General features: G+C 49.8%; 1 protein-coding gene across 1 annotated transcript; it reads left to right on the plus strand.

Moving 5' to 3' along the window:
• Window positions 1-2,890: 2,890 nt before the first annotated feature.
• On the plus strand, window positions 2,891-20,439 carry SLC35B4 (solute carrier family 35 member B4). The gene is made up of 10 exons (XM_056340676.1): window positions 2,891-3,058; window positions 7,967-8,080; window positions 9,113-9,215; window positions 10,622-10,671; window positions 11,854-11,935; window positions 13,371-13,431; window positions 14,222-14,331; window positions 15,118-15,193; window positions 16,161-16,236; window positions 17,084-20,439. Exons 1-10 carry the CDS (start codon window positions 2,982-2,984, stop codon window positions 17,328-17,330), a joined length of 996 nt encoding a protein of 331 aa, XP_056196651.1. The 5' UTR covers window positions 2,891-2,981; the 3' UTR covers window positions 17,331-20,439.
• Window positions 20,440-23,937: the final 3,498 nt, after the last annotated feature.

The raw sequence follows: 23,937 nt of genomic DNA on the forward strand, positions 1-23,937 counted from the left end.
TGACCCCCCCTCCCTTTAAAAAACAAAGAAAGCAAATGAAAGGTGAAGAAGTGAGCACGCAAGGTAGCAAAAGCTTATTAGTGAAGGGAACAGAAAATATCGATCATTCTGACCCATGCAGCAGCTGAGGATGTGGAAGCAGGAAACCCTAGAGACATTACAAAGTGCCAGCAGTCCTAAGCAATCATCTTTCTTTGTCACTAATGAGTCGTGGTGCTTTTTAATAATATATAAACCGTTTAAAAGGACTTGATGGGAAGACCGAGGGAAGTCAGTTCAAGCTTTTCTAGCTAGAGCAAGGTCAGAAAACACTGAAATGTTTTGTGAAATGGGGAAACAATCAACTTCTGCCAAATACAGAGCAAGTGCTCAGTAAAACTACTGGGGTTCCCAGGGGGTCTCCCAGACACTCGGACCCCCAAAGCATTATTTTCTGGCAGACCATCCTCCTAGAGGGTACGTCCCAAGCCAGAACTCCAGGAAACATGACAAGGGAGGCCCCAGATCCCTTGGGTGTGTGGTGCTGTTAGCAGAAACCACGGTGTTTCTATCTGCAGGCAAAGCCCACAAGGCACCCAAGAATTCCTGGGTGTCATTGCTATAGTTTCCAGGTGTTCAGCCATCACTCATGTAAGCCCTGAGGGCACATGCTCCAACCACCCTGGGTTTCCAGCCCCCTGGTAAGGAGTCTGGAACCCTAGGATCTCCAGCTTGGAGTCAAAGAGACTAGAAACTCTTGTAGTCATCAAAAGAAATGAGCAATCCTGGCAGTTTCACCCCTTTCATTGGCTGCTTTTAGCAGCAGAGAGGCTGCCAAGGCTGTCACGTTCCCTGAAGAGCTGGAAATCATAAAAAGAAGTGCTTCATTTTTGGACTAACCATAGTTCTTTGCAATGCATTAATGGGATTTCACACTTGCGGTATTCAAAGAAAAAAAAAAAAAAGATGTGGGTCTGATTCAGATCAAAATTTTAATTAGAGTGAAAAATTTCTACAGCATGGAAATCCCACTTTTTGATCACAGAGGGCTTTGACAGATACTCAGCAGGACTCTCCACACACCTTTAACACACTTCACACTGACTGATATGCAGCTATGCTAACAGCAGAAAACATGAATTGCTCCAACTGCAACGATGCAAAAGCACACTCTAGGACAGAGAGATAAGGAGTAACAGGGCAACAATACAATCTGATAGGGACAAGTAAAACTGAAGGTGCCATAGACATGGTATAAAGCCCTGTGGAAACTCCATGCGAGACCGCAGAGCCCACATGTTGGAGCAGGATCCTTGGAGTGGCTGGCTACTTTAATTCACATGTTTACCATGACTGACATGACACTGTCTTCATCCTGACAAGAGAAGCTAAAGTACCCAGTCATGAAGGCTGCTGGAAGGCAGCTGTGCAGAGAAGGACCTGGGAGTTCTGGTGGGCAGCAAATTGCCCCTCAGCCAGCAGTGTGCCCTTGGGGCCAAGAAGGCCCACGGGACCCTGAGAGGCACAAGGAGGAGCGTGGCCAGCAGGGCGAGGGAGGGGATCTCCCCCTCTGCTCTGCCCTGGTGAGGCCTCGTCCGGAGTGCTGTGTCCAGTGCTGGGCATCCCAGTTCCAGAGAGACAGGGTGCTGCTGGAGAGGGGCCAGCAGAGGCTGTGGAGATGATGAAGGAACTGCAGCATCTCCCTTCTGAGGAAAGGCTGAGGGAGCTGGGCCTGTTTAGCCTGAAGAAGAGAAGACTGAGAGGGGACCTTATCAGTGTCTACAAACACCTTAAGGGCCAGTGTCAAGAAGATGGAACCACACTTTTCAATGGTGCCCAGCAACAGGACAAGGGGCAATGGACATATATGGCAACACAGGGAGTTCCAGCTGAATATGAGGGAGAACTTCTTTACCTTGAGAGTGACAGAGCATGGGACCAGGCTGCCCAGCGAGGCTGTGGAGTCTCCTTCTCTGGGGACATTCAAAACCCGCCTGGACATGCCTCTGTGCAAGCCTGCCCTGGGAGAGAGAACCTGCTTTAGCAGGGGCTGGACTAGGTGATCTCCAGAGGCCCCTTCTGACTCTGGCCATTCTGTGTGATTCTGTGTGCAATAAATGTATCACTGCAGATGGTGCTGGTGCAGCACCTCCAGGTGCAGTCTGTCCCCACATCAGTGACCCTCTCACCCAAACGCTCCACCTCCAGCATCGCAGCGCCCTTCTCTCCCAACTTGATGTTGTCATAGCCAGAAGTACCACCTCGTCCATTGCTCTGAACGGGTTATTTTCCCCTCCATAGCCCCCTGTGAAGCAGCAGGCGGCTGCTGGCGCTGTCAGACCCACATGGACCCCAAGCCACCCCACCACCACCATTTGGGCACCTTTTCCTCTCTTCTCCCCTTCCCAGACCCTTCTTGTAGCCCTCATCTCCTTCCAAGCACACAACTGCTTTTCAGACCCGGTTTTGCCGTCTCGGGATCCAGTGTTTCTGACACCATCATGGTGCCATTGACACGGGGCTTGCCTGGGGCCCGGACAGCATGGGAGTACCTCGCAGGAGGCTCCCCCACAGGCCTCAGGGAAGCTCGATTTCAGATCCAAGCGATAATTTCATTATCTAAACCCTAAACGGCAATTAGCGGTGGTGCCTCTGCAGGGAAACTGCGTCTGAGCTACCTCCCACCCGCCTCTTCTCACGCCAGCTCAGCGCCGGCTCCGGCGCCGCCATTACCGCCCCGCCGCGGAACTACAGCCCCCATCATGCCCCGCGGGGCGGGGCTGCCCGAGGCCGGCGGCGGGGGAGGCGCGCGGGCTGACGGGAGCTGTAGTCCCGGCCGTAGGGCCGCGGCGGTGTCGGTGAACGGGCGGCGGGCGGGGAGCGAACTACTGGCACCCGGGAGGAAGCGGGGGCGGAGGGGCCAGGGCTGGGAGCGGGGCCGCGGCCCGGGAGCGGGATGCGGTGGCGGCCCGGGAGGCCGCCTCGCTGCTTGGGGCGATACCATGCACCCGGCCGTGGCAGTGGGGCTGGTGTTCGGCGGCTGCTGCAGCAACGTGGTGTTCCTGGAGCTGCTGGCCAGGTGCGGGGCCGGGGAGAGGCTTTGGGGGCAGAAGGAGGGGTTAGGGGCAGGAATGGGATCGGGGGTCGGGTGAGAGTCCCCGGAGCAAGGGGCCGCGGGGTCCCCCCACCGGCTTCAGCATTTATGAGGGGAGGAAGTTACAGCGGTGCCCAGGGGTTCTCCAGGAGACTGAGGGCTGGGGGGTGAGGGAGAATTTGGGGTGGTAGTGGGGCTGTCGGGGGGCCCTCGGAGCCTGCCGCCAGCCTGGGGCGGGCCCTTAGGGGGTCTGCGGCCCCGGCAGGGTGGCCGGCCCCCTTCACAGCTTGGGGGGCAGCTGCAGGTCCCAGGGGCTCCTCACCAAGGTGCCAAGAGGAGCCCGGGTGCGCATTGCCGGGGCCCTGGCCTTGTGTCGCCATCTGATGCATTTTGTGGGTTTTTGGGGGGCTGTCCCCCTCGGCTTGGGCCCAGTCTGGTCCTAGCGTGGGTCGCTTTGCTGTCCTGCCCAGGAACTGGGGTTTCCGCGTCTCTGCTGACACAGGGACCACCGCATCAGTCTGGCACTAAAGCATCCCCACCACCTCTGCTCTCTGGTCCCAATGCCTCGCACAAGTAACAGCTGAAACCCCAAGGAGAAAACGAGCAGGAGCTGGCTAGGGGTCCTCGGGGACAGCAGGCAGGGCCGAGGGAACTTCGTCTGTCTGGAAATACGATCTTCAGCGGCGTCACGCGGCTGCAGAGCCAACACAGTGAGGGTGAGGAGTCCCATATGGCACTCGGAGTGAAGGCGAATTGCCAGGCTGCAGAGAGAAGCAGGCTGATGTTTGGGGTATGTCCGAGCACTGCGTCACCTTCGTCGCCTTGATAGAGGAAGGCTGGTATGCCTTGGAAAAGGTGATGGTCTGTTGGTTTTGTTTCCCGAGCTGGTCAGCAAGCTGTGAAGGCAAAAGTGCTAGACCTGACTGGAAAAAAGCAGTAATTGAACTGGGTCTGTGTCTGCAATCATAGTAAGTCAGTGTGGAGCTGCACCCCTTGACTATTCAGTACTATGTTCACTTCAGTCATGCCTAGGCTTTCAAAAATAGTAGTTAAAACCTGTCCTTACTTCCTCCCTATCCATCATCATCCCAGATTGTTAAGAAAGAAAGGAAGCGCAAAAAGAGAGCCTGACTCTGTAAGCGGGCAGTGGGGATATTTGCTTCAAAGTGGGAGGCTAGGATGCAGGTTCCTTAACACAAGGTTGCACAATCACTCAGCAATCACTGGAGAAATCAAGGAGCAGTTCCTGGAGGAAGAGGCCTAGCGTGGTGAGTTGTTTTTCCTCTCTGGGATTGCTCTGACCTCTGCCTTTCCTGCCTGGCTTGTGCTGCAGTATCAGCAAGGGAGGAAGAATGGGCCCCTTTGAGGTGGAGAGAGCTTTGGATCTGGCTTCTTCCATTTGCTTGCTGCTAGGTTCATGTCTCCTCCAGCCAGACCTTAAAATGAAAGAGAGCCATTTGGCCCTATTCAAAGGCTGAATTAGCTGTCTAAACCCCAGAAGGGATTTTGAGCAGCAAATCCCAGAAGTCCAGTTGCAGACATCAAGGAAAAGCTGCTTTTCACACACAAGCTTCTCTTAAGCATTGTCCCTCATCCATTTTAGAAGTTCCACTGTTTCTGTGCCCCGCACTTACCTTGCTCCCCTTTGGTCCCTAAATTGGGGTTACACTGGTTGTTTCTTTGGGTCTTGGTGTTAGTTATGTGGAGGTAAAAGTCCCTTCTGAAGGTAAGGTGAATCTTCCCATAACAAGTGAAGTCTTGCAACAGGATCACAAGAAAAGGCAGTGACCAGACTGACAGTCTGGTGAGGAATAATAATGGTGATCGGAAGAAACTTGCTCAGGATTTATGAGGAAAGTGTAGAGGAATGAGAACTGTTTAGTCTAGAGATGCCCGAGGACAGACAAAAGACTATGAACTGTGGAGAATGGCTGTAGAGAAGAGGAGATAAATTTTATTGCTGGGTTCTGGAGGCAGAACAAGAAATAAAGGGCTTAAATTGCTGTGAAAGGGATGTAAAGCAGGCCAAACCCCCAGGTTTGCTCCCTCTCAGTGTTGCGAAGTGGGCTTGTAAAAGGGAGAGCAGGGAAGCTCCTTGTTAGAGGTTTTTGAGAGCAAGTTAACAATCCCTTGACTGAATAACAGAAGGAGACCTGGACAGGGCAAGAAATGCCATCCAGTTCATCCCATTTCCTCTGCCTGGAGCAACCCAACCTGTTCTGTTAGTGTCCTTTCCTAGTTGACCTGGGGAGGCCTGTCTTTGAGCCGTCATGCCAAAGCTCTGCATGTGATGTACATACAGGCCTGGTTAGAAAGCCTGTGATCTGCTTTTCACCTTCTGAAGCTGTGTCCTTGTGACGTGCCTTCTCTTTAAAAGCAGTTGAGGCTCTGCATGGTAGATACTGACCAGGTTTCTTCCCTGTGTTGTTCAAAATGGGAGGTTGCTCTCCTGCAGGGCCCATTGAAGGAATTCCTTATGAAACGTGGAGTCCTCTGCAGTGATGGGCAGAAATCTTCCTTGAAGTGATTTGGACGTGCTGAACTTAGTCTGAGTGCATCAACATGTCTGAACTGATGTGCAGAAATTGGGTTAGGCTGTGGTCCGCTGACATGACTGAGAGCCCCACTCTGGCTGTTTTATCCCACTGTTTGCTAGGGCTGCTAGAAGCTAACTGCCCAGGCAGCTCCACCCTAGGAGGCAGGGGGACAACTGCATCATAGCGCTTCTTCATTGCTTCTGGAGGACTCTGTATCAGTTGGCTACACCTAAAGCAGATTTTTGGTTGATATATCTAGACTTCTTGTCACTTCTTTCAGGTCTGTTAGCGTGTTAAGATTGTGAATCAAAGCCATGGGCAAATACAGCCTGAGGCGGGGGCTTGTTGTTTGTCTTATCAGTTGACACATAACCCTGTGTCAACACTTTACTGATAATATGAGGTCATATGTAGAGCAAGTGACTGAATGGAAGGATTTGTGAACTGGGAGGAAACAAAGTAATACATGGAAACAGTCTTGGTTTATTCAAAGTTTGCTTTGTATTACCCTACATAGACAACGCTTACAGTCCTTGGAGGCTGGCTTCTGTCTCTGGTTCAGTATCTCTTCCCCCAAGTAACTTTTGAAATTCTTAGCAGGGATTGAAGTCTCGTGAGCAATTAAGCTCTGAAAAATGTGAAAATTGGCAGGTAGGTAAAGGGGAGAGGCTCAGGCTAGTGCCTACCTTGTGGAAAATGCAGGGAGAAGGTGTCCTTTCCAGGTACTGTCTGGTGGCAGCCCATGTGCCAGCTCTGTATTAACCAGAGTGCTGCTGCTGCTTCTGAGAAGTCTGGGGATGGTGGTGTGCGTGTGACAGAAGAGATTTTGGAGACCAGGCCTTTGTCTCTGCTATCCAGTGGACAGCTTGATTATTCCTGTTCTCCAGCGCATCTCTCGGCTTGCATTCTTCAGAATTGTGTCTAGACCCAGCCTCTACCTACTTGTGATGGCATGTTGTGTGAGCAAGCTGCAGGCTTGTGCAGCAGGGTGGGGATCAGGACTCTGCAGCTTACAGCTTCTCCATTAAGTCCTTGACCTCAGTTTCTGTCTTGCACAAGAGAAAGGGGAAGTACTTGCTCAAATTCCTTTGCCTCCTGCTGCAAATAACAGTGAGCTTTCTGATTATCTGACATGTCACGGCCGCCTCTGAGCCCAGAGCTGACTGTGTGCCTCCCAGAAAATCCTCTCCTGCTCCCTGTAAGCTTCTTAGGAAGGAGGCAGGGTCTGCAGCAGGCATGTCAGCTAGGAATGGGTGGGCAGTGTGCAGGGAGTGTTTATTTAATGTTAGGCTGTTACAGGCTGTCTTGCCCTTGTGTATAATTTCTCTTCCCTCAGAATAAACATACAAGGTTGATTTGCTCCAAGGTGGTGTCATTTGTGCTACAGAAGTAGTGATAACTGCAGTGCCTGGGTCTCTCTGAGGGAACAAAGATGCTCAGCTAGGACAGTCTCTTTCAAGGTCAGACACTGTTTTGTGGCTTTCAATACCTTGTGGAGTTTGAAAACTTCAGTGCAAAGCATGTGTCAGATTAGCAAGCTCCCTGACTTGCCTGACTATCATGTGGCATTTAATGCCACAACCTTTTTGGTCTCCCATGATGAGCTGTTGTAGGTTCCTTCTTGAGCCTACAACCAACCTTTTTTTTTTTTTTTTTTTTTTTGCTGGCATCCAGCAGACACAGGAGGGCAGAGAGCTAGAGCTTGCTGAGTAAATTGAAAGAGGTCTGAGCTCATGTTCACATGTTCTGGGGGTATAGGAAGAGTTATGGACACTGTGCCTTGCTCTGCAGACACAGACCTGACCTTGGCACTGACCTCATGCAGTGGAAGTAAGGGCTATTGGAAATCCTGTTGCCCTCCTCCTGGGTAGACTCATCATTTCACCTGGCCTCTTAACAAATACAGCAGCTTGTAGGTAGGGAGGGAGCCCTATCAAAACTACCTCCCCATGAGAAAGGGGGAGATCCAGCTTCAGTATGGTTGTTGGTACTTGATGTTGGTGATTCAGATCCTATACCCTGGTGGGATCTTCTACAGACCTGTAAGATGCAACCAATCTCCTCTTTCACTTCCTGACCCAATTCATCACATGGCCCATGATGGGGGTGGCTGCTCAATTCCTCCTTGGAAGTGTTTGAAAAAGGGATTGCTGCACATGTATCCACAAGCGCAGGGATATACCTGCAGGGAGGTGTATAACAAAGGCAACATGAGAACCTGAACAGATGAAGCAGTAAAGCCCCTCCAGGTTGATGCTCACTCTGGAATTATGAGCTGTGAGCCTCTTAGTGCAGCACAATGCAGTGTCTGTTCTCCATGGTGTAGCTCTTATGCTTGTCTTTTCCATGCTTGCAGGCAGTTTCCAGGATGTGGGAACATAGTGACATTCTCCCAGTTCCTATTTATCGCGGTGGAAGGCTTTATCTTCGAAGCCAACTTTGGGAGGAAGAGGCCGGCCATACCAATAAGGTACAGTTGATCTGGCAGCTTTTGCTAGGCACAAATTGACTAGCTATCTCTTATCAAGAAGTGTTTAATAAAGTGGTTTATCCAGTTATCCTGTCTAAATTCCATCCATTCTGCAGCATTTGTGAAGCCACATTGAGAACCTGTCATACCTGATAAAATATGAACTCCTCATTTATTGAGAATTAATAGGAAATTGCTATCAGATATTTCTCTGTCCAAGAAACAGGACAGTATTTTGCATAGTTAAGTCTGCTGTGTTTGGAGAGCTTGCTGTCTCTCTGGGGCTTGGTGCAATGGGCATGGGAGGAAGAGGTTTACTGGAAACCCAGCCAAGTTCACATTTGCATTTCTCCATCAGGGCTGATCTTGTCCTGGCAATAACCTGGCATGTTTGTGGTCTCTTTCCTGGCACTCAGTGGCTGAAGTGAGGAGGTTTTGTGGAGTTCCTTAGCATACTGGCCCATAGCAAAACAGAGAGCTGTGCTGAGTGCTCAGGACAGAGATCCTCATGACAGAAAGCTGAGAGCAAGTTTTGTGCCATTCATGGCTGCATCACAGTGAGGAACGTCAGTTTGTGGAGGCTTTCTAGCTTTGGTGCAGAACCATGGAGGTCTTCAGGCCTGGATTTGAATGGTTTCTCCTTCCACTCAGTACAGTGATGGCTGCTGGCAGAAATTGAATCTCCTCAAATCAAGCCTTGTCTTATGCCAGTGTCCTTAGGAGAGAGGGGTCTGAAGGAAGTCCATGCTAAAAGATCCCAGCTGGGGTATCCTCAGTTCCCCTTTGCTTCTGGGATTAGCACAAGCTGAACCAGAGCAGGTCAACCTGCTTCCTGTTCTAAGGACTTCCCTACTACATCCAAAGTGGATTAATCTTGTTAGTCCTTGTTACAGGCCCAGGAGCTAGGTAAGCTCCTGCTCAGCTTCAGACCTTTCCTTGCATCCCCAGACCTGTTCCCAGGAGATGTCTCCCAGCATCCCAGGGAAGTACACGCACAGCTGTCAGCTGTTTCTTTTTGTGTTTGTGTTTCAGGAACTATTTCATCATGGTGGCCATGTTCTTCACTGTCAGTGTGGTAAATAACTATGCTCTGAACTTAAATATCGCCATGCCACTGCACATGATCTTCAGATCAGTGAGTACTATCATACCATCCTCTTCCTCCTCGTGTGACATCCCTTCCCATCATCCCTGCAAGCACTGTCCCTGGCACATGAGTTCCACCATCATGTCTTTCCCTGAGGGCACCAAAACCCTGTGCAAATACTAAACTCCAGCTGCCTTTTGGGGAGAGCAACCTTGCTCTGAAAGCTCAGCTCCAGTTCTCACTTTCACAGTGTTGATCATTAAGTTTCAGCTTAATGGGCAGATGGGGAAACTGAGCCTGAAACAGACTTTGTATTTCCAAAGGTGGTAGGGAAGTAACAATATCAAAACCAAACCCAGACTCTGGCTGCCAGCCCTTGATGAACTGAATTGCTGGTCAAAGGGATCCAGCTTTCCCTTCCACCACACAGCTATGCCAAGTGGTTCATGTCCTAGTGTAGGTGTCTTGGTTAAACACCTCAGGTCAGAGAGCATGGATTTGGCCTAGTTCCACCTGCACTGTTACTGCATAGGTCTTTACTTTGGAAAATGCTATTAAAATGCATCTTCACTTATGTGTAGATGAGTGCCAGGCTGAAAGCATCTGTTAAAACCAAAGAAAAGGGAGCTCTAGCTGTTGAGAATAACAAATCGGCTGGATGGCAGCTGTTCTTCCACAACACATCATGGGGTTGAGATACCTTAAGTCAGGAGAGGTTAAAAAGAAGAAAAACAGACAACACTGTAGGACACCTGTCCTGCATTAACCATGAGGTTAAATTCTTGTAAGTTCTTGTATTGCAGCCCTGCAGTCAATCTATGGAGCCATACTCCTGTTCCCAATTTGAAACAAGGTGATTTGGCCACATTCTGGTCTGTAGCACACGTTGACTGTCAGGAATTGGGCAAAAAAAGGGGGAGGCCTGCTACTGCTACTGGCTAGAAGATCCTAGTAACCTGTTTGCCCCAGCATCCTTGTTCCCAAGCCACGCAGCTCAACTTCTCTCCTTCTAGCTGAAGTGAGACTGATAGAATTATAGAATCATTTAGTTTGGAAAAGACCTTTAAGATCATTGAGTCCAACTGCAAACCTAACACTGCCAAGTCCAGCACTAAACCATGTCCCTGCGTGCCACATCTACATGTCTTTTAAATCCCTCCAGGGATGGTGACTCAACCAGTTTCCTGGGCAGCCTGTTCCAATGCTTGACAACCCTTCCAGTGAAGAAATTTTTCCTAATATCCAATCTAAACCTCCCCTGGTGCAACTTTAGGCCGTTTCCTCTCATCCCCACCCTGTCAGTCTCCCTGATCCTGTTCTGGTATTTCTGTTGGTGTTTTGGCATTAGTTGTATTAAATTTGTGACGTTTCTCTGGGGCAGACATCCCAGTCTGGGGAATTTTGTCATGCTGACCTTCTATTTTTGTTTTAATCCTTGCTATCTTCTTTCCCAGGGTTCTCTCATAGCAAGCATGGCTTTAGGTATCATCATTTTGAAGAAAAGGTAAATCACAAACCTTTTTCTTATATCATCAGGGAGTGCTCTGCCACTGACTTAATCCTGACTGGTGTTTAGTGCCTTCCCCTTTCCTCTTAAATATTCTTGTTTTACTAATAGAGAAACTGAGACACAGAGGTGTGCCTGGACTAGAGGCTGGAATACTTCCCTCTTCTGCATTTCCACCACCCCTCTCTCCTTCATTTAAGGCAACCATGGACTGAAAAGCCATGACTTCAGCCTTCTGTGTTCGCTCTTTTCTTTCCTGCAAGGCCAGTACTGACTGCTCCTGATGGATGGTTGTACTGGATCTGGCTGGAATGGAGTTCACTTTCTTCATAGCAGCCCATATGGTATTGTGTTTGCTATTTGTGGCAAAAACAGCAGTGATAGCACACTGAAGTTTTGGCTGTCGCTGCACAGTGCTTACACAGTGTCAAGGCTCTCTGTTTTTCCTACTCTGCCCCTCAGCAAGTAGGCTGGGGGTGGACAAGAAGCTGAGAGGGGATACAGTTGGGACAACTGACCCAAAATAGCCAAAGGGGTATTCTGTGCCATCTAATGGCATGCACTGCCATAGAAACCAGGGTAGAAAAAGAAAGGGGTTGGGTGGAGGTGGCTTCCAAGGTGGCCATACTTATGGGAGGTGGTGAGTGATTGCTTTTGCCTTGTTTTTGTGAGTTCCCCCCTGCCCCCCTGCCTTAAACTCTTTAGTTCAACCCACAGGTTTTCTCATTCTTGCTCGTCTAGTTCCGTTCCCATCCCGCGAGGCTGGGGGGATGGGCAGGTGGCTGTGTAGGTGCTTGGCTGCTGGCTGGGGTCAACTCACCACAGTGGGCAAAGACGTCAGGACTGGAGGGTCCTCCTGGCTGCTTGGGGTCTGGCTGTTGGACCAGTGTGGACACATCCCCTGTCACTCCATCACTATGCAGAGATCTGCGCTGGCTTTGATCTGAGAGGGATCCTTTGCCACAGGCAAGGAGATCTTGGTCCAAATGCTTCTTTTTTGTTGCAGTTGGATTAAGTTGGCCTTCCCTCCCAGCAATGTCCAGCGTTAGGTAATGGGTATGTGCCCATTACCCCCAAGTTCACACTGGTGTGACGGAGCAAAATGGAATGCAAGGGAGCAGGAGATGAACAGCTTGGGGGTGGGCTGGGTCACTGACATTTCTCTTCTCCCCCATGCAGATACAGTGTATCTAAATACACGTCCATAGCTCTGGTGTCCCTGGGGATCTTCACCTGCACTTTCATGTCTGCAAAGCAAGTGGTAAGGGTTGGAAAGGGCCTGAGGTCATAGCTGTGAACCTTATTGACAGGAGGAGCTGCTGTCAGCACCTTCATCAGTAATTCCCTTTGCCTGACTATTAATGGAAAGAAAAAATGTATCCTAGATCCAGATCTGCTCCCTGAAATCTCTTATTCCTGGTCTTCTTTTTCTGTGGTTTGGAGGGAAGGGATGCACACCCATCCATGTGGTTTAACTTAATTACAGATGCCTTTAAACCTGTTAAGGTTGCTTTTTTGCTGAGAATAAGCCCTTTTTTTTTTTTTTTTTTTTTTTTTGCCACAGAGCTAACAACTAGAAGCTGTTTTCTCTTGCCCTTACTGGGATGTGTTGCAGTTAGGAGCAGGTGAATCTTAAACAAAACTCAAGTTTTTTTTATCTTAAGTTTTTGCTCTTTTTATCCCAGAAAAGATTGTCAGCTTTCAGGCTAGGTTTTTCCTGACCTGTTGTCATCCAATGTGACTTTCTGTGATCCTTGAAATAAAGTGCATGTATTTGGAGAACAGGAGGGAGTAAAGAAAATCCATGTGTATCACCACTTTGTGCTTTTCCTGGGTCAGTACCCATACCCACAGCCTGATCTTGTCAAATGAAGACAGAAACACGGCATAAAGTCGTGGTCAGGTGAAAACTAGTTGCACTTAATCCAGCTCTGAGAGGTTAGGAAATTAAACGGGGCTGTCAAACATCCAAGTCGCCCATCATTTAGTAGCTTTTTATACTTTCGGAATCTGTCTGAGGAAGGTCTGGGCTATGCAGCCTTGCTCTGTATTAATCCAGATAAACTCTCAGCAGGCATGGGGGGTTGATATAATACAGACAGTTGTAGCAAAGGTGAGTAATCTAATTTGCTCTAAACCACAGTGAAAGACAGTTGAGCCAAGTCATGCTACCTAGAGTTTTACCCTTGACTAACAGCATCTACAGGCCTGGTTTCCTCAATGTCTTGACCACAAGCCAGAGCCCTGGTTTTAGTACCTGACAGGGGCTTGGCCAGAGCCCTTGTTCTTTCCTGCACACTCACCTGTGAGATGGGTACGGAGGAGCCTGCTGACGGGCTGTCTTTGAGAGCTTTTTAAGTGGCATTGATTATTTTTGTGGTTGAAGAGTTTGGTGTCTCACCAAGCCAGGGCATTTCTTTTAGACAAACTACTTTCTTGATCAGACATTTACACTTTTTTGCACTTTTTGCTGAAATCTAGTGTGTTCCCTGAAGCAGAGTGGAAAGCAACTGTAATTCCTACCACCTCTGTTCAGCTAGGGAAGCAACTCTGGAGAATGTGAGACTTTGGGCAGTCTTTGCTTTATGGGCTTGCTTGGAACACGACACACAAACCAAGAGGGAGGTACAGGCAGGTCCAAATTAGCTGCAGGGACACGTAGCTCATGGTGACTGTGTTGTGTCTCCCTCCACCAGGCATCTGACTCCAGCTTAAATGAAGAGGATGGACTCCAGGTTTTCTTGTGGTGGCTGCTAGGTACGTGAGTGCCACATTTCCAGCTGACTTTGCTGGGATACTGGCAAGACTTGGCTCTTTGACATTCTTGGCCATGTGGGTTGTACAAAGCAGACTGTGGTGGGAGTCCCTGTGCTGAAGTTAAGTTGTGCTGAGCATCTGTTGGATGTTGATTTGTGAAGAATGGGGTTTTGTGGCACTTATTAGCAGCTTTGAGCAAGGAGACATTCTTCATTTGGCCAGAAGGTTAAATACAGCACCTAAGGGGTTTCTGCAAGGTAGTGGCTTGGTGACAGAATGAGACTGCAGTCATGCACGTTTTCAGATATCTTCTTGATTTCTCTTTGCAAAAGCAGCCCTGCCTGCTATGGGATGGTGGGATATACTGCAGAGAGGGAGAAGGGCTGTAACTGGTTCAGGTGATCATTCAGCACAATATTTCATGGAGGAGTCTTCAAAGTCTGGCACTTGAGTCTGTTTTTGTACCTCCAGCCTAGGTCTGTTGGTGGCTTTTTGGGGAATGTGGGACTGATACATTGTCAGTAGCAGCAAATGACTCTGTCCCTGGTATCCCACCAACTCTGTTTGCCAGGGCTGAGTCTCTTTTTATGAGGTGTTCTTTTCAGAAGTCTCTTGGCGTCTTAGCCTTTGTAATAAGATACCTGTGTCCCCAAGACCATTATCAGTTTTCTTACCAAGCCTGGATGTTTTACCTTTTATCACTGAAATCTGAATTGTGTGAGTCTTTAAGCTGGTTGACTTGAGCTATGCCATGCTTGAGCAGTGTTGCAAGGCTGTGCTTCTGTTCCAGGTATTGCTGCACTCACCTTCGCCCTCCTCATGTCTGCCAGGATGGGGATTTTCCAGGAGATGCTGTACAAGCAGTTTGGGAAGCACTCCAAAGAGGCCCTTTTTTACAATGTAAGCCACTGTCTCTTTTTCTGTTGCTTTTACTGGGCCGATAGAACTGCTAAGAGTGTCCCGTCCCCTCCTACCCTGTACTCTGCACAAATCCAAAGGATCACACACTGCGAGGCTGGAGCAGTGAAGAGTGTGCTCTCATCCATATCATAGAATCACAGAATGGTTTGGGTTGGAAGGGACCTTAAAGATCATCTAGTTCCAGCCCCCTGCCAGGGGCACAGACACCTGGACCTACCCTGCAGCCCCTGACCTGCAACATTATCTATGCTGTAAACCCTCAATTTTTTCCAGAAGACTGTCTCATCTTCAGTTCTCAAGCTCCTTGGGAGGAAAGAGTCTGATCAAGCTCAGGATAGTCCATCTATATATATAGTAATGTATATATATTGTATTATAGAATCATAGAATGATAGGATGGTTTAGGTTGGAAGAGACCTTAAAGACCATCTAGTTCCAGCCCCCTGCCAGGGGCAGGGACACCTTCCACTAGACCAGGTTGCTCCAAGCCCCGTCCAGCCTGGCCTTGAGCACCCCCAGGGATGGGGCAGCCACAGCTTCTCTGGGCAGCCTCTGCCAGCGCCTCACCACCCTCATAGTAAAGAGTTTCTTCCTAATATCTAATCTAACTCTGTCCTTTTTCAGCCTAAAAGCATTCCCCCTTGTCCTGTTGCTACAGGCCCCACTAAAAAGTCTGTCCACACATGTGTGAGGCTGATTTCCCAGAATGAGAAGTGGGTGTGTTCACATAATCTGTTAACATCAAGTCTTTACTTTTCTCTCCAGCATGCATTACCACTCCCTGGATTTCTCCTCCTTGCCCCAAACATCTACCAGCATGCAGTCCTCTTCAGCCAGTCTGGTAAGTGTTGCACAGATGGATCCTTGCTCTCGTACCTTTCTGTCCTCTGGAATATGCCGTAGGAATCTTTCAGTCTAGCAGCTGTGTACGTCAGACTGTTGTCTTGGGATATTCAAGCCCTTTGAATTTTCAAGTTTGATAGGAAGCCAAAAAAACCCCTCACTGTCTTGAGTACATTGTCCAGCTTTTTCCCTGTGGTGGGCCAAATGCCAGCAGGCTTGGAGAAGTGGTGATTGCTGGCTGCTGAGAGCCTGGCCATGGGCAGCTGAACATTCAGCTGGTGCCACAGCATCTCACAAAGCTAAGCCATGAGTTACTGTCTGGATCACTGTGAGTAAAGCCCAAGCTTCTCACTAATGCATATGCATACACCTGTTGGGTCCAGCCAGATTGTGCATCTGTCCACCTTGAGCTATACATCTGCTTAAGTTTTAATAGTAAAATTCAGGCTTTTCAGTGCCAGCAAGCTTCCTATATCCCCGATCTTGAAACTGCGTGGATCTTTGCTGAGTAGGTTTGCTGGTTCTCTGATCTCCTCTGGGTAGGGGGATTGTTTGCATGTGTAGATTGCTTTAACCTGTTCATTAATATCATTGCAAAATATTTCTATCTCAATTAATAATAGGGCAGCCCTGACACAAGAAAGCAAGACAGAGCTTTTCTTTTAATGTCTTTTTCCTTAGCTTACTTCTTCCTCCATCTTCCTTTCTTCCCTACAGAAGTCCAAGCAGAAACATCTGCAAACTCTCTTGTATTTGTCATTTACCACAGTAAGAAGAAGAAAACTGTCCATTTAGAGCAAAATGAAAATGTGCCCACATCTCAGTCTGCCTAATGCAGCAATGGCCTGCTGAAGTTGCAGTGTATCCCAGATCATGGTCAATCCTGGGCAGGAGAGACACCTCTCCTTGCATCATCTTTAAGCAGTAGCAGGGCAGTGACCTTGCTCTGTCCTTTCTCCCCACAGAGCTGTTCCAGGTCCCAGTGATCGGCCTGACCCTGCCAATCATGTGGTTCTACCTCCTCATGAATGTTGTCACTCAGTATCCTTTCAAAGCTCAGTAGAGACATGCCACAGAGGTGGCAGTGGGGTGGGAGAGGAGGAATGGAGTGGGGGTGCTGAGTCCATCGAGTCTTTTCTGCATTTGGGAGGTATTTGTGTAATTTGGAAAATAGAGTGGAATTTAACCTGGAGCTTACAATTTTTCCAGTGTGGCCAAAATCTGCCACCACCTCCCCAGGCACAGGCTGGCTGGTATAAACTCACAGCAGTTTTGCTAGCCAGCTCTGGTTAGAAGGGACCGGTCGGGAGCTATTTGTAATATATCAATGTGTAGAGTCTTCCAGGCAGAGATGAGAGGTCTGAAGTCTGACGAAGCTGAGATGCCCTCAAGAAAAGGACCCTTCTGTCCAAGTCCCTCTTACCATTTTCCTCTCACTGTTGAGAGCACTGTGCCCTGTTGCTGCTCATGCTTTTCCATGAAACCCCCTTGTTTAATCTGACTTTCCCATGCCCCCTTGGAGGGGAAAGTGGACTTCTGCTGGGTATAGATGGAGAAGTCTGATTTTAGCTTCCCTTGGCTCCATGGCAGGGGCTGTAAACCCTGCATGCCATTAACCTTTTGCCAACGCATCAGCCCCAGCTGCTGTAGTGACATAGTTTTGCTGTCCCAGAGGAGGGTTGGGGGGAGTCTGGGAGATTTGGGATGTCCCTGAGGTTTGTAGTGAAGATGTTCATAGCTGTAGAAATGCTGATCTGAGGAGAAGGGAATTTTATTCCCTCTGTAACCAGACTGGGGCTATCCATTGCCTAGTCTTTTTCATTCCTGAAGGTTTTCCCAGGTGTCCTCCCTCTTCAGCCCTAATGTCCCCTTACCTCTGCCCACCCAGATATGTCTGCATCCGAGGTGTTTTCATCCTCACCACAGAGTGCACCTCCCTCACTGTCACACTGGTGGTGACACTGCGCAAGTTCGTCAGCCTCATCTTCTCCATCCTCTACTTTCACAACCCCTTTACAGCCTGGCATTGGCTGGGCACCGCCTTTGTCTTTGTAGGGACTCTCATGTACACGGAGGTGTGGAACAGCCTCGGGCCCTTCCTGGCCCGCTGGAGGAAGAGGCCAAAGGAGGACTAACAGCCGAGGACACTGCAGGGACCTTTTTATTGTTTTATAGAGCAGAGCAGCAGGGAATCCCCCAGAGGGAGGTTGTTTTAATAACACAGGGGAGGTGTTCGCTGTGCCAAGCCTCCTGGGGAAATGTGGAGCCTCCACTGGGAACCTCTCTGAAATGGATCATGGAGAGGCGATACCGTTATTTTTGCAAGGTTGCATTTTTTTATGCAAGCCCTTTTTCTTCCAACATTTCTCCCTGTTTTTTTCATTTGAATAACCCTTTTAAAGTGATGTAAAAGCTGAACCAGTTCTCTGTTAGGAGCCCAACCTTGTTGTGGTGCTGTTGTCCGCTCCTCCTGGCTTTGGTGAGCTGGACCCTGAGCCTGTTTGGTGCCGTCCTTTAATGTCCAGGTGGCCATTGCAGGTGGCTGAGCCCCGGCGAGTGGCTGTTTGTGCAGCAGGTTGTTACTTACACTGGGAATGTCAGGCCTGGCTGTTAACCTGAGCCCTTGTTGCCTGATCCTACCACTTGTGCTGGGAGGGTGTTGGATACACTTGTGGCTTAGAGCCTTCTAGTCTGCCCAGTAGATCCTCCGCTGGGGATTGGTTAAGGGGGCTTATTTCCAAGCCACCAAGCCTCCCTACCAGTAGCAGGGCCTAGTTGGGAGCCTGAGGAAACCAAAAAAGGGTGATGCTAAGGGGACAAAGTGCCACTGTGTCACCTTCACAACCTTCTCAGAGAGACAGTGAAGGGCTGTTGAGGCTTTGCTGAGTCCTCAGATGTTGCCCTGATACTTCACCAGCTGGAGGGTATCGTGGGTTCTTCCTGCTTTGGTTAGATCCCCAGCGCAAGACACTTTTCAGTTGCTTCCTACTTTTTCCCTCATCTCGAGCATGTTTGGTGGGCTTCGTTACCAGCGAGTTGGCTGTGACGGACTGCGCTGAGCTCCTAGTGCACCTGTGGTCCCCTGGCCTCCAGCCCAACCTCAGGGTTCAAATGATGCCAAGAATCTCAAGAAGGGCCAGTACAGCTGAGCTGCTGGGAGGGACTGGTTTTACTGTCCCTTCACCCATTTCTTTTCTTCTCCCACCCCTTGGCATCAGATTTGCTCATGGCATTTCTGTCAGTGTCCCTTAGTTTCACCCCTCCGCTGGGGCCAGAGTGGGCTGCAGGAGCTCTGGGTGTGTGCCCCCATGTGTGCAGGCAATGTGTGTCCCACAGCAAGATGAGGAGCAGCAGTCACAGCTCTTCTAGGAGCTGCTCAGTGTTGAGCAGAGCAAGGGTTAGTGCGCAGCCTTGTCTTGGTCTTGGAGCAGCAGGGAGCACTGTTTTGTGTTGCCTCCGTTTTCCTGGAGCACCTTGTTTGCATCATCATGATACTGTCCCTGCTCAGCCTTGATAATTAAGGCATCCAACAATGTCAGCCTGATTCACATCAGGCTTGGCCAGGTAAGGACTGTACTCAATTATTCCTGTACCCAATGTCCCAATGGCTTCCAGCCTTGGTATTTACAACCCCTCCAGCATTAAAGCTGTGCTTGTGGTGGGTTAACCCCAGCTGGCAGCGAAGCACCACATGGCTGCTCGCTCACTGTCCCCTGCAGTGAGTGGGTAGGTAGAGCAAATCCAAGAAAATTTGTGAGTAGAGGTAAAGATGGTTTAATAGCAATGGAAAGAGGAAGGGAAAAAAACCCCAAGTGATGCAAAGGCAACCACTCGCCATCTCCCACTGTTAGACCTGTGCCCAGCTAGTCCCTGAGCATGTTTGCCATTCCAAAAACCTCCCCTCTGTTTTGAGTGCTGATTTTAACTATTGGCTGTCTTGGATATGCCCCTTCCCAGCTTCTCACCCACCCATGGTCTAATCATTGGTGGGGAGCAGACTGGGAAAAAAGGGAAAGCCTTGATGCTGTGCAAGTGCTGAAACTCTGGTGTGTTGTCAGCACTGTTTTAGCCACAAATCCAAAACCGGGGGGCTGCTATGGAAAATGTTAACTCCATCCTAGCCAGGGCCAGTATGATGCCAATGGGACCTGCAGCTCACTCCTTCCTGATATGCTGAAGGTTTGGGTCTTTTCCTTCTGGTTTTGATTTTCCCTGAGCCTGAAAACCCTCTTGTATTTTGAATGTCAGACATGGGATGTTTCCCAGGATTTTGTAGGTGGGGAGACTTTCCCAACAGCTGCCCTAGCACCTAGTGCAGGTCAGCTCTCACTTCCAGCTGTTTGCGCAGGCTCCAGGAAGTACCCAGAGAGAGGTAAAACATTTATCCCTCATCTTGGTCTTCAAAGCTATTTACACAGAGCTTCAGCTGAGACAGGGAGGTAGAGGAAGGCAACAACAAATTCAGCGCAAAAGCATCAGGGACACCGAGTAACTGGTGGGGTTCATCAAAATTTAAAACAGATGAGTCTTAATGCCAGGCTTAAGGTAGAAGCCACACTCGTGGGTGGGCTGCAGGAGCTGTAACGCGGTGGTTGCTGTAGGCTGGGCTGGGGATTTAGAAGAGCAATAGCTGTGCGGGTGCCTGAGTGAGTGTAACATACTGTACATAGACTACTTGCTAGGTTGCTCTTTGTATCAAGGAAGTTGCATGTTGTCTCCAGTTTCTGTGTGATGCTGGTTGGTTTGAGGATGTTTGGATTTCTCTTTTTTTTTTTTTAAACTGTGTTCTGTACTTGGTCTTCACTTGAACCAGGTGTCAGCGATGGGCTATTATTTGTTGTTGTCAGGGGTATTTTTTTAACTTTACAGTGTGATCTGTGTGTTTCTGAATATTTATAGTTGTTACAGTATTGCAGAAGTGGCAGCAATTCCCTTCCTGCTCTAGGAGAGCGGGTGAGCTTGCCTAGTTGTGAGATGGAGGCAAGGTCCATGCCAAAACTAGTATTTGAATCCAGGGCTGCCCACCAAAATGGGGCTACTGATTTGTTTGGTTTTAATGTTTGCTGTAGAGATGATAGCACAGATTTTTTAGCAGAGGCTGGAAAAGTGGGTGAGGCAAAATACTTTTTGATCAGTGCTCTGGATTTGCAGAGCTTTTGGGTTGTCTGGTTGGGTTTAGGGTGGTATTTTTGTTGTTTGTTTTTTTTTTTTTAACTAAAATAAATATGTATCCTCTTCAGAGTATGTTGGTCTTGTTTCTCCTTTCACACTTTGCTACTGGTAATCAGCTGCTGGTGACTGGAAAGTTAATGGGGCTCTGAAATGAACACACCTTCTCCTGCCTTTAACATGAGAGAAGGTAGGAAAGACTCAGCCTTCCTGGGGTTTGAGGGACAGACCCAACCATCTCCCTCCCCTGCCTCCGCTGAAACACCTGGCAGCACTGCAGAGCCCCCCCTTGAATGCCAGCACCCCCAGTTCTCACCAGCCGTGCTGGCTGGGGTAACCAGGGGACTGGAGCCAAAGCTCCTGTAGGCCTTGGTGATACTGCCAAGCAACGCTAGGCTCTCCTACCCAGACAGCGTGTGCCCGGCTGCTGTGCTGCAGCCCAGGTTATCCTCTGCTGCCGTGAAGTGAGAAGCTGCTTTCCTCAGATCCCACGTGCTCCTCTTCTCCTCATTCACAGTGGCAGATGGCGAGCGCACGAGGCACATGCAGCTAAAGCAACAATAAGCTGCAGGCCTGCAGTGCTGGCACACTCACTGGGGTGGCTGTTTCCCTCTCTTTCTGCAGCACTAAGCCAGGACCACCTGCCTTGTCCCGCCCTCTCAGCTGTAGTTCCTACTAAAGGGGTATTGAACCACAGCCTGGGGGGATGTGGGAGGTGTAGGAAGGCAAGAGAAGTGAAGGCTGGCCTAGGAGAGGCTCCTCTTTAGTTGCACTTATAATAAATGATGCCAAGTAACATGCTGCAGATGGTCTCTAATTGCACCCAGGTGGGTAAGTTGGGCAGCCAAGGTACCCGACAGCACCCACAGGGGTTGGGGGCCTGGCCTAGAGCAGTGGTCTGAGCGTGAAGCAGTTGGTACTGAGGAAAAACCATCAGGATATGGGGTCCCCAAGCAAAACTCAACAGTTGCTTTCAACTCCCAGTTTCTGGAAATCCCATCCATGCAGCACAGACCACTGCTTTGCTCACCCTGTGTTATCCCAGGAGAGGTTCAAAATGGGGAATGAAGCCTCCTGGCATCACTGTTTAACCATTAACTTTGAGCTGAGTGGTCCAGCTTCCCACATGGGACCTGGTTTTAAAAAGAAAAAAAGCAAAAAATGAATTGATTACTGTGGTCTTTCCAGACCCTAGTGATGTCTCACTGCAAAAACAGCAACGTGGCATTAAAATCCTGGCCATCGCTTTACATTTAACACACCTTTACACCTTCCCCATCTCAGATTTTTAATGGGCATATAAGTCTCCAGCAGTTACCAAGTATATATATATTTAATTTAACAAATTGTCTTTCCCCAGACCCTGGCAGCCATTTGTTTAATAAATCCTCAATTGGCCAGGGCTCTGCTTTCATCAGCTTGGAGATTTCTGTTCAAAATCTTTCACCTTTCATTAAATCTGGGCGGGTGTTTATTAATGCTTTCAATCTTTCCTCAGGATCTCACAGCCTGGCTTACCCCGGTGGGTTGGAGAGAAACGAGGGTGGGTTTTTTTTATTGAAGTGAGAGGGAAAGCCTTGAACTCCTTTGGGAAACATGATGAAATCCTTGTCACTTCTAAGGTGTAAAAAACTTGCTCCTGCCACTAAACTAAATGAGAGGGGCAGGAGAGGGATAAAGATGTCTCCCTAAATCACTTGGAGCCACACAGTTAATTTCTGTTCAGCGTCTTTCATTATAGTGATCATAAATCAGCAGCTGGAGCCAAAGGGCAAGAAGGTGAGATTTATTGATGGGGGAAATTTGGGAGGGGAAGAGCTCAGAGGATACAGAGCCATTTATTTTGCCTCCAGCATGGCCCAGGCTCAATGTCTGTGCTGGCACCCTTGCTTCTTTGAAAGCTCTCCAAAGTTTGCTGGAAATTTTTAGTATTTATTATTATTTTTCCACTTCCATACAGCTATAACTAGTTTGCTTTCACCCTTCACCCCCTCCTCTCTCCCTGAGCAGCTAGAAGATGGAAGGAGCTCTGCGCAGCACATCAGTACAGTTAATTTATCCCTTTCTGGCCTGAGAAGGAGAAGGCAAAGCAGGAACATCCATTATAGAATCATTTAGGTTGGCAAAGACCTTTAAAATCATCAAGTCCAATCACAAACACGGTACTGCCAAGTATACCGCTAAACCATATCACTAATCACCACATCTCTGCATTTTTTTAAATCCCTCCAAGGATGGTGACTCCACCACCTCCCTGGGCAGCCTGTTCCAGTGCTTGACACCTTTTTCGGTGAAGAAAATTTTCCTCATACCCAATATAAATCTCCCTGGCACAACTTGAGGCTGTTTCCTCTCATCCTGTTGCTTGTTATCTGGGAGAAGAGACCGACCCCCACCTCGCTGCAACCCCCTTTCAGGCAGCTGTAGGGAGCCACCAGGTGCCCCTGAGCCCCCCCTCTCCAGGCTGACCCCCCCAGCTCCCCCCGCCGCCCCCCCCCCAGCCCCTGCCCCAGCCCCTGCCCGGCTCTGGACACGCTCCAGCCCCTCTGCGTCCCCCCTGCCCTGAGGGGCCCGACCCTGAGCCCAGGCCCCGAGGGGCGGCCGCACCGGTGCCCAGCACAGGGGGACGGGCACTGCCCCGGCCCTGCCGGCCACAGCGCTTCTGACAGCGGCCAGGGCGCTGCTGGCCCCCTTGGCCACCTGGGCACGCTGGGGGCTCCTGCCCAGCGGCTGTGCCCAGCCCCCCCGGCCCTGTCCCGCCGGGCAGTTCCCAGCCCCCTGCCCCCAGCCCGCAGCTGCCGGGGGCTGCTGTGCCCCACGGGCAGGGCCCGGCACTGAGCCCCGCTGCCCCTCACACCACTGGCCTCGGCCCCTCGGCCCGCCTGCCCAGAGCCCCCGCAGAGCCCCCTGCCCCCCGGCACGGCAGCGCTGCCCCCAGCTGGGTGTCATCTGCAAACCGACTGAGGGTGCACTCAATCCCCTCGTCCAGATCGTCGATAAAGATATCAAACATGACCGGCCCCAGCACAGAGCCCCGGGGAACACCGCCTGTGACCAGCCGCCGGCTGGATGTAACCGCATTCCCCCCAACCCTTTGGGCCCGGCCATCCAGCCAGCTTTTTACCCAGCAAAGGGTACACCTGTCCAAGCCATGAGCAGCAAGAAGCCACACAGCCCTGTTTTCCATGTAAGAGGTGCTGGGAAGAGGCAAGTGACCACTTCTGCTGGGAAGATGCCCGTGGCTGTGCATGCAAAGACAAGGGTGGGAACAGCCCCTGGGCTGGTAAGCTTGGTCCCCTCGGAGGGCAAAAAGCAGATGCTTGCCAAAGCATGACACAGCAGTGATACTTCACCTATTGCAGAGAAAGTGGGCATTGCAGATGGACCTAAAAAAGTAGAGGTGTCTTCCATCAGGACAGGAAGGAGGGCAGGAAGCAGTGCCTGAAGCATGGCTGCTGCTATGCTGGCAGCTGCTTCAACCCTTAGAAGAAACACCTTCCATTAGCCAAGACTGCTGGCTTGTTGGGAGATCTCCATTCTGAGAGCCTAGAAGACACTATGGCTCATCAGGTC

Source organism: Falco biarmicus, chromosome 5 (genome assembly GCF_023638135.1).
Source record: "Falco biarmicus isolate bFalBia1 chromosome 5, bFalBia1.pri, whole genome shotgun sequence".
Lineage (NCBI taxonomy): Eukaryota > Metazoa > Chordata > Aves > Falconiformes > Falconidae > Falco > Falco biarmicus.

Coding starts and splice junctions, on each gene's coding strand:
- SLC35B4 (XM_056340676.1), top strand. CDS start 2,982: ATGCACCCGGCCGTGGCAGTGGGGCTGGTGTTCGGCGGCTGCTGCAGC. Junction 11,936..13,370: donor TCATGTCTGCAAAGCAAGTG/GTAAGGGTTGGA, acceptor TCCCTCCACCAG/GCATCTGACTCCAGCTTAAA. Junction 13,432..14,221: donor TTTCTTGTGGTGGCTGCTAG/GTACGTGAGTGC, acceptor CTTCTGTTCCAG/GTATTGCTGCACTCACCTTC.